This window comes from Electrophorus electricus, chromosome 12 (genome assembly GCF_041902795.1).
Source record: "Electrophorus electricus isolate QZ-2024a chromosome 12, ASM4190279v1, whole genome shotgun sequence".
NCBI lineage: Eukaryota > Metazoa > Chordata > Actinopteri > Gymnotiformes > Gymnotidae > Electrophorus > Electrophorus electricus.
Genome location: NC_137508.1, coordinates 11267061 through 11277418, shown reverse-complemented (window position 1 = coordinate 11277418; position 10358 = coordinate 11267061). Strand labels below are relative to the sequence as shown.

Sequence of the window (10358 nt, the reverse complement as noted above, 5' to 3'; positions counted from 1 at the left end):
CACACACATAGTCATACACAGTATAACTCGCAGTGAAATGGTTGAGTGCTCTGTCCAAACTTTGTTTCAACAAGAATTTTCCATGTTTTCGTGTTTTTTGAAAGTTCTTTGGTGGACTATATTTGGAAAGGAATGGTGTAATGTGACCTTTGAAATATTCGATTGATTTTGATTACCCTACTGCGAAACGTATTAAAGGTGGAAGGAACTACATGAATTACGTAGGCTAATGCATCCGACACTTTTAGTTGTGCATCAGTAAAACTGTACTGTTGAACTATAAACTATCACTTTTCCAGTATCGAAAACAGCAAAACTTTGTGAGGATTTTATAATTCGCCCTTCAGTCACTGATTAGGGAGTCTATGGGAAGCAGTCAGCTGTTCTTACAGGCCGTTTCTTTTTCTAATTCGCGAAAACATCGAGTGCGACTCGCTCAGCAGACCGCCAGATGACCGAAGGGAAAACTGGTGCCGCAATCAGCGGAATCCCACGTTCACGTACAGACACATCGCGCGCCACATACTGTACAGAGATTTTCGTCTCCCTCTTTTCGATCGTTCCACTGGATCGCAGCGCCATAGGCTGAATGTATGCTGTTTTCAGCGATACCATTTGTTGAAATATTCCACAACCTCGCTTTCCGTAACATGCTTGAGCACACATGAATTCATCGCTTTTTCCTTCTCAATTGTAGAATTTCCAAGGCCGTTTTGTTCTGATTGAGAGTGTATTTTCGCCATGGTTATGCTGCATCGCCGCCGGAGGAAAGAGACGCTGGTCTGGCTGTTGCCTGGGTTGCTTGGGGTCTGGTAAGTTTTCAGGGCAGCAAGGCGAAATGTCGAGACATGTAATCGGTGGTGGACCTAAAGCCTAACCAACAGCGGACAGTTTGTTCAGTGTGTCTTAATGTTATTGCCTGAATTACACTCAAAGTACTGCAAACCAATACGAGTCGTTTTAAGGCGCTCAAGCAATGCTAAATTGCTGGGTCGACAGTTCGCGCTTGAATTCAAATTTGTTAAAGCAAAAGACAATTGTTTTTCCCCCTCAAATGGGTAAGATACGGAGATTCTATGTCATATGGCTATTGCGCGTAATCTGTTTGATAGCCCACTGCCGTTGCTTGCTTTAGCCAGTACGCGCAATGACACTCCCGTTAACAACCTTGGAGAGACTTCAGACCGCAACCATTCAGCAAAAAACAACAAAATCCGCCCGCAGTATACCATATAAAAAAATCAAGTAACCAAACTGAAATCGAATTTCTAATTTTCTAAGCTGCAACGGTCACTATATTCCTCGTTTTTAAGTCTACAATGCCTGGCCCCTAAAAAACTGTTATCAAAACGTTACCTTCTGTTATAGCTGTCAGCTTACTGAAGACGCCCAATTAGGGTATGCAATGTTTGCCGTTGTAAGTAAAGGGTCAGGCGGTGTACCTTATAAAACACGTAAGATCCATTTGTTTTCTTTTATCCATTATGCGGTAAACAAGAATAATCATAAAAAAACAAACAAACAATCGAAAACTCTTACTGTTTCTTAGTCGCCACTGAGAATAAATTCTTACAGTTGTGGCTTTCATTATCTGCAAACCGCAATTACGGAGAGCACGAGCGCAATCTAGTTCACCAATAGTAGAACAGACTATATCAGATGTTGAATTTCAGTGATTATATACTGTATCTCTCGGGCATGAGCACATGTCCTTTGTACATGATATGTCTGTGTTTTCTTGTCTCTGGTTTTATATATGGGTGGTTAAAATGTGGACTTGCAGTGGTGCTAGAATAGTGGGTGTATGGCCATCATGTTGGCTGTGTGTTGTGCATACAGACAAAGTAGTTCTAGAAACACATCACAGTGCCTTGCATGGCGTGCTTTGATCCCTAAGATGCAGAACATCTGAAGGTGGTCAATCCACACTTGCCAACCTTGAGAGCGCAGAAAGATTGAAGCATGGAGTGTCCCAAAAGGATAAAATCTTCCTCTAGATTTGAGTTTAAAAAAGTCATTTAGCATGGCCAGCATTCTGCCAATCATTATCACTGTGGGGAAGCTCCATACTAGATCTTTGCAAAACACAAAAGTACTTAGCAAAAGTATTTTAAATACATACTTAATTTGGCAGTGGCTGTCTAAGAGTATATAATAATAACCACACAGGCTAAGTTTAGTGTATTTTAAAATGTCTCTTCTTTAGGCCAGAGATGAAACCTTTTCCTCAGAACTTTTCTGACCTATTACTAATGTAATAGTCATTCCAGCGAGAGTGTAGCCAGTAATAGCATAGCACAGAGAGCTCTGCCACTGGGACTCAGGACTGAGTTACAGCTCTGCGGTTTCCTGCCTGAGGCTGGGGTTTCCCAGTTATATGCTCGCCCTGAGAGGAAAGAGTGGCAGAAAGCTTCTGCCACCCTGTTGTTATGTGACATGCTAGTCATCAGACACCCTCCTGTTCATCTGAACAACGTGGGTGCTTATGTTTCTTTTCCAAGCATGTTGAAAACACAACTTGCCAATAAAAATGGTACTAGCAAGGATATTTTTGGGCAAAATTGCTAAATTGTAAGAGCATTTGGCTTCCACAATCTTTCGCAATGACGTGGAAGGTGAGTGCTAATTTTAAGTGTTTAACCTTCAGCTCTTCCCTTGTATCTTGTGCCAAAGCATGGCTTCATTAATCCTTGTATTCTTTTATTAGAACCCCTTCTTTCAGTCTCCAGTGCTGCACTCGTCTAAGAGATTTCCTGTGCCACTGGTTCAGGACTTCAGCTCCTTTAGAGTAACAGATGATGCCCTTTATATGTTCATACACTCATGCTCTTCTTACGGCTCCCCTCTATCTCCTTGTGTCTATCACTCTTAGCTCATGAAAACCATTTCTACTTAGAGCTTCTAAAACTATTTTTCTCTTTTATCTGTTTGTAAGTCTGTTTGCCTGTCTCTCTCTCCTTTCCTCTATTACCATAACTCTAATAGATAATGTCAGGTTTTTAAACGATCTTTTCACTTCTTTCTCTCATCTAATGGATCTTGTTCTTTTTCCTTATGTTATCAGCATGGCTTTAGAGCCCAGTAAAACCGAAGAGGAAGATTATGAGGACGTTCCCATAAACAAAACTTGGGTTTTATCGCCAAAGGTTTACGAAAGCGACGTCACCCTCATCCTGAATAAATTACTGCAGGGCTATGACAACAAACTGCGGCCAGACATTGGAGGCAAGTTGTCACACCAGCTTTGGACCAGATCCCATCCTCCTGAACTCACTTCTCATCCCATCAGCCGTGGTCATGCAGCCATCACATTCTTAGAGATGCTAGGAATTATACCAGACATTGGAGGCAAGTTGCCTGCTCTTCTAGTGAAACCCATTGATGAGGGTATATTTAGAAGAAAGCCAAAACTGAAATGTTCTTGGTCTTCCTAATCCTTCATGAAACTGTTTTTGTTGCCTATATCGTGCTATATTCAGGGATATTAAATGTGTAGTGAGATACCCTGTTCATGTTTCTGTTCTGTCTGCTGGAGGGAGTGTTGAGCTGACCACTTCTCCGCTGTTTATACAAATTGATCTCAGCGGTGTCAGAGCAAGACAAAGTCAGATCAGTATTGCTGTTCCTTCTTTATCTGTGTGTTTATGCGCATGTGGAAGATGCAAAGAGATGGAGAGGAAAGATGAGTGGAGTTCATTATTGCTCAGAGCAGGCAGTGAGGGGGTGGACCTGTGGGCTCTCTGTGATTCATCATCTTTTTAGAATTGCATTGTTTTTCTCTGAGGCTTTGGAAATAGTGCAGCGTCTACAGTATCTAGACATTTCTTTTCACATGTATATTTCTGGTATGACAGAGTATGATGTAAAGATACTTTGTTCTGTAAATGCATAGTAACTATTGGAATCAGGGAAAAAGTATTAGTATTACTCAAATATAAGGCCAGGTGAGCCCAACAAAGCTGTGCATTGTTGCAGTAAGACCCACTGTGATTGAGACGGCAGTGTATGTGAACAGCATCGGCCCAGTGGACCCCATCAACATGGTGAGCTCATGCCAAAAAAATACAGCATTTGTAGATGTGGTGTTTCTAGCTGTCGTAACATGTATGGTGGAGTTGTCTGACATCTGTTTTTATGGTCATTAGGAGTACACAATAGACATCTTCTTCGCTCAGACGTGGTATGACAGTCGCCTTAAGTTCAACAGCTCCATGAAGCTCCTCATGCTAAACAGCAACATGGTAGGAAAGATCTGGATCCCCGATACATTTTTCCGCAATTCCCGCAAATCTGACGCCCACTGGATCACCACGCCCAATCGCCTTCTGCGCCTTTGGAGCAATGGACGTGTGATGTATACCCTGAGGTATGTCGCTGGTAGCCATTTTGTTTACCCAGCAGGTGCTTTTGGTTGACTTCTTTTGTGCATCTGAAATCTGTGCTTCTATACTCCTGTACTGTTTCTTTTATATATTAAAATAAATAAAAAAAATAAATAAATAATAATAATAACAATGCTTTTGCTATCTTGTGACACATACAGCTTATACTATCATGTAATTTTTCTGAAAATGTATAAAAGAATGAGAAGATAAAATCATTAAGCAAGAACACACAAACAAATAATATACAAATCCTGCACAACACAGTATGTTTAAAATATACTCTGTCAGACTGAACCTTTGTTGTGTTTGTTTTATTTGTTTCCAATTATAATTTTGTTTTTGTCAGGTTGACTATTAATGCGGAATGCTACCTTAAGCTGCATAACTTTCCTATGGATGAACATTCGTGTCCTCTGGAGTTTTCAAGCTGTAGGTGTTAAACTGTTACCATCGATTTGTCATTCAGCCTCAACCACTGCATTGAGCGCTGCTGCAATGCCTCTGTCAGTTGACCGGTCACACTATGCTCCACTAATTATAGCCATCCAGCACCCCAAACATTGCCCCAGGCCTGCCGCAGTTATGATCTTCCAACCCTGCCATGAGGAAGGACACTGTAGAATATTCATCCCTTCCGGCTGGCTTGACATCCCTGTCTTTCTGTGTGTGTCATTCCCACATATGTCATGTGCTCTTTTTCTCTCAGCTTCCAATATGTGTCATCATTCACTGTGGGCAGAATGGAGAGGTGTGTGTGTGTGTGTGTGCAAGTGTGCACAAAGTGCATTTGTGCTGCACACTAGAGCTGACTGTGTGGGTTTGGCTCTGTGTGCTTTATGGGGAAAAGCTAAATATATCTTGCTATGTGTATGTATGTTTTTTTTGTTTGTTTGATTTTTAATTTCAGATGGATACCCAAAGAATGAGATTCAGTATAGATGGCAGCGACGTGCTGTTGAGGTAGCAGATCAGAGATACTGGAGACTTTACCAGTTCGCCTTTATTGGACTGCGGAACACTTCGGACGTGGCAAATACTCAGTCTGGTGTGTGAAGTGTTTGTAAAACAGTTTGAAGTTGGCTTTACAAACCAACTTTAAAAGATGAAATGATTGACCTTGACTGGAAACAAGCTTGACTTGAAGCCAGCTATTTGACAAGAGAAAACTTCAAATTCCACTATGAAATATCTGAGGCATTAACCTCTTAAACTACAGGCATACTATTAACTTATTGACATCATTAGACATATTTTTCAAAAACTATAGTTCATTATTCAGCAGCTAGACAAAATATAAAATAAAAAGTACTCCAAGAATAAGGAAAGATTCTGGACACATCACTATATCTATCAGTGTCTATCAAGTATAAAGGGTTAGAATTCCAAATGCGAGCTATCCTAGCTGAAGGACAGGCTTTATTCAAAGTCTGGAGAATAGCTGGAAAGTTCATGTGTCCTATTAAGAAAAAACAAAATGTTAGAAAGTGAACAAAACCAGAAATTTGGCTTTGTCAAGCCAGAATAATACATAATTCATACAATAATACATAATACATACAATATTACAATACAATAATACATATTGTGGCACTGAATTTGATGACTATATTTTTGTTCTTTAGGAGAATACGTGATTATGACGATCTTCTTTGACCTCAGCCGGAGAATGGGCTACTTCACCATCCAGACCTACATCCCCTGCAGTATGATAGTAGTGCTCTCCTGGGTGTCCTTCTGGATCAACAAGGATGCAGTTCCTGCCAGAACGTCTTTAGGTAGCCCTCTAGCTGGTGATGTTCCTCAGCCCATCAGCTGATGCAGAGCACACAACTCTTTGTCAAAGCCTCTTTAAGTGACTGAAGTAATATTACATTCCTTTAAGGAAAATCGTTAGAGGTTTAGCCCAGTTAGGCTTTACTGTGCTTAACCACACATATATTTCATCGGTGCAGGTATCACCACCGTACTTACCATGACAACCCTCAGCACCATATCCAGGAAGTCATTACCCAAAGTGTCATACGTGACGGCTATGGATCTGTTTGTGTCCGTTTGCTTCATCTTTACCTTCGCTGCTCTTATGGAGTACGGGACGCTGCACTACTTCACCAGCAATCGGCAGGACAAGAAGACCAAGAGCAATAGTGCACCGGTGAGCTAACTGTGCTTGGGGGACAAGCAGCGCAAAAGCAGTTAAATGCTAGAATTAACATGAAAAAGAAGAGAATACATGTGATTTTAGCTAATCTCTACAACAGGCATACCTAGATTAAATAACATTTTGCCTTTAGGTCTTTAGAACAAAACACACTTTTCTAATAATTTCTCTCAAATTCATTTTCATGTACATAGCTTGACTTACCCACTATATCTATTATTTAAAGACAAAATGGCCGGTGGTACCTCTAAAATACATAATATATAAACATAGTATACATAATTTTTTATAATTCTGAGACTTTTGCAAAGGCCTAGGAGATCTTGGCAGCATGCAGCTGAACAGATGATAGGCTCTTCATTCGTTCCTAATTTTTTCTGTGCTAGAAATCGAGCATGATGAACATCAGGCCAGGGACATCTCTCCTCCAGATGAACAACATCGCCCCCTACCATGAGGATGACGATTACGCCTATGAGTGTTTAGATGGGAAAGACTGCACAAGCTTTTTCTGCTGTTTCGATGACTGCCGCTCAGGGGCGTGGCGTGAGAACAGGATGCATGTCCACGTGTCCAAAATCGACTCCTACTCACGAATATTCTTCCCAACTGCTTTCGGCCTCTTCAATCTCGTGTATTGGATCGGGTACCTGTATCTATAAAATTAATACAGGAGAGAGATGGACTGATTTAAAATATAAAATATGTGTGAAAAACCACTTGTTAATTCTCCATCCTCTTGATACAGTATTTGAGCAGTTAGGAGCCTCAGGGTGAGAATGTGTTTATGAAGAAAAGAAATGAGAGGTGCATGTGACATATTAGAGATATTATATTGCCATATTGCAGTTTACTAAATATTACCAGCAGAAACCTTCAAATGTTCTGGAAGACTGACAAGGTGATGTAAAGATGATGTTAAGGTGATGTTAAAGACTATTATGTTCTTGTTCCATTGCAGAGAGCGGCGTGCCAAACAAATGAATCTTACATAGTTACCTTGCTTAGTGCAAAAACATATACAAGCTATTTATAGTGCAATGAAAGCTATAATTTTAAATATTCTTGCACTGTCACAGCTAAGGCACATCTAAAACATTTTTCCACCCTGTTTTGTGGGAAAAAAATATTAAAACATTTTCAATCTTCAAGCATAATAAATAGATCCTAAAGATAGTAATAGCTTCTTAAATGCATTTAACAAGAAATTTCAAAGAATTAACATATTCACTAATAATAGCTCTTTAGATGTAGGACTTTAACCAATTTTTATTATAAAGATGCTAGTATAATTACATGCTTATATTCATAATATTCAGCTTCCTTGCGCCTTATCAAACCAAAGCATAAGTAGTCAGAGCATAAGGTTATGTGAAATAGATTTTGATGTGTTTAACTTTAAGCCATTTTATTGGAATTAGCCTACGCCACTTGAAAATGTGGTTAATTCTCAGACTGTAATAACTGACATGGAAGAATCTCTCATGTTGCACTGGTCTGATGTGTCTATCACTTGTTTATATATACCTGCTGCAGGTAGTTTATGTTACACTTTTCAGTTGAGGCTATGCATAAAAGTGGCTCGGCGGGTAATGAATCCAAATAGTCTACTTTGGGGAGCAAGTCTGGTCTTTCAGTCTGATCCAACTCTGTCGGCATGTCAGGAGCGCGTACTGTCAGCCAAGCCAGCACACCAGTTCATAATTCACAATTGTCATCTTATAACGAAGCCATTGATGCCTTTTTTAGAGTTAACTCTTGGTTAGGCCAGTCTGCATCTTTTGTTGGTTCCATGGTTGGGCAATATGTTAAATGTGGAACATTGTAAGCATGACACTCTTCTCAAGATGATGATCTTATCGTGTTATTGTGCAATTCTAACTTAGTCATCAGTAATCATATAGTTGTATAAAAGCAGTGTGTCGGGGGGGGGGGGGGGTGAGAGTTGTCAAGTCTATCTCTTAATGCTACTGTCTGATCTTCTTTTCCTCCAACGCGTTCTCATATTACTGTTGACTTGTTTTATTTTCATGGTTACTTGTTGTATGATTTGTGTGAGAATAATTCATAATACATATTTGAGTCATAATACCCACTCTTTCAAAGTCAGTGCTTAATGAACATTTAGCGCACCCTATGCAGAATGCAGGATCTAATAGCAATGTATACAACAAAGCCTATTTATATTTTTGCATATAAATAGATGATTTAGGCATAAAAATGTTATTAGATTTTTTATAGCCATTGTTTGCTTTTATTCTCTCTGAATAAAAGTCAATGGTTTGCATGACAGCATGTCTGCACTAGTGTGTGTGTGTGTGTGTGTGAGTGCATACACCGGTGTGTGTTTGTGTGAGCACAAGGCTGCCTTTGTCTTTTGTTTTGCTCTACCCACCCCACCACCCTTGTTCCAGATGTTGTGGGTCTGTCCTGTGTTCCTGTCCTCTCTCTGTGCAGTGCTCCTCACCTATTAATAGATTTGTGTAGTCCGTGAAATAAACAAATTCAACACTGTGAAGAAATAAATATGTGCCTGAAAAAAGCTAAATAAAATTCTCTGCTCTTTTTGTTTCAGGAACCCATTAATATGTGAAAGTAAGAAGCATGGATGTAGAACAAAACAAGACTATGTTTATGTTTCTCAGGTGACTAGTCTTGTTACATGATATTTATAATCCTATTAACTTTTCTAATTAACTTTTCATCTTATGTGGTGAGTCTGCAATCTCAACTGCATCCAAACTTACAAACATTTTGAACTTTTTTAAAAGAAACATTTTTTTAAGAATGTGATGACATTTGGTAGCAAAACTGATCAATTTTAACGTTAAGTTTAAACTAGTTAGTTACATGTTCCTTACACATCCCTTGTGAAAAATCTTCAACATTTATTCATGATGTACACATGTGTTGACAGCATTTCCGTCCATTCTTGGTATTGTCAGCTCTGTTTGTTCAGACAGCTATTACAGGTCCTGGTGATTAGTATGCTTTAAAGAGAGGGTGGGACAGCTGTGTAACTGTAGGGAGGAATAGATTAAATGCCTGCTGAAGACAGATCATGTATTAGACATTGATGAAGCCAATAAAAGATCTCCACTGAAGAGCTCGCAACACCCTGCTCTGAGCAAGGCTGCTACTTGGTATGTGAGGTAGTGGCATGTCTAAAAGCAGCACAGACCTGTCAGCCAAACAATGTGTACTTAGACGGTGAGTAGCACGAACCTCATATTACTTCTTCAGAAAGTAGAAGGCTTTGTTTTGTCTCAAAGGTCTTAGAGATCAAGGAGTTCCTATGAAAGGAAACTTGTTATTGTCCTGAGTATGTCTGTTGATGTTAACTTACGTGCTAGAATTTGTGGCAGATGTTGTTTTAGATTGTTTGTCACCTGAAAGGGTTTGAAGATCACAGAATTGTGTGCGTTTGTGTGTGTTTGTGTGTGTGTATGTGTGTGCTTCTACACACATAAGTTGCACAGGGACTATCAAACAAATGTGTACACTACACTCATTCATTACCAGGTAGAGTAGTTGTAAAATTCTAAAAGTTACAAATGTTTAATTTTTTTGTATTATATATATATATATATATATATATATATATATATATATATATATATAATTTTTTTTTTTGGGGGGGGAGGGCATATTGTAATCAAAGAAGAACAGCAGATCAGAATGAAAAATCAGGCCCATAAAAATCAGGCCATAAATTCTGAACCATTCTTTAATCCACTGGACACTGCCGATGTACACAAACTCACAATGAACTAAAGAGTGTCAGGCTTTCAGGATGGAGAGATGATGTACACAAA

General features: G+C 39.4%; 1 protein-coding gene across 1 annotated transcript; it reads left to right on the top strand.

The window, feature by feature from the left end:
* Positions 1-504: 504 nt before the first annotated feature.
* Positions 505-9080, top strand: gabrg1 (gamma-aminobutyric acid type A receptor subunit gamma1). The gene is made up of 10 exons (XM_027023582.3): positions 505-591; positions 698-812; positions 3065-3225; positions 3976-4043; positions 4146-4366; positions 4732-4814; positions 5293-5430; positions 6008-6160; positions 6338-6537; positions 6930-9080. Exons 2-10 carry the CDS (start codon positions 742-744, stop codon positions 7203-7205), a joined length of 1371 nt encoding a protein of 456 aa, XP_026879383.1. The 5' UTR covers positions 505-591; positions 698-741; the 3' UTR covers positions 7206-9080.
* The last annotated feature ends 1278 nt before the right edge of the window (positions 9081-10358 follow it).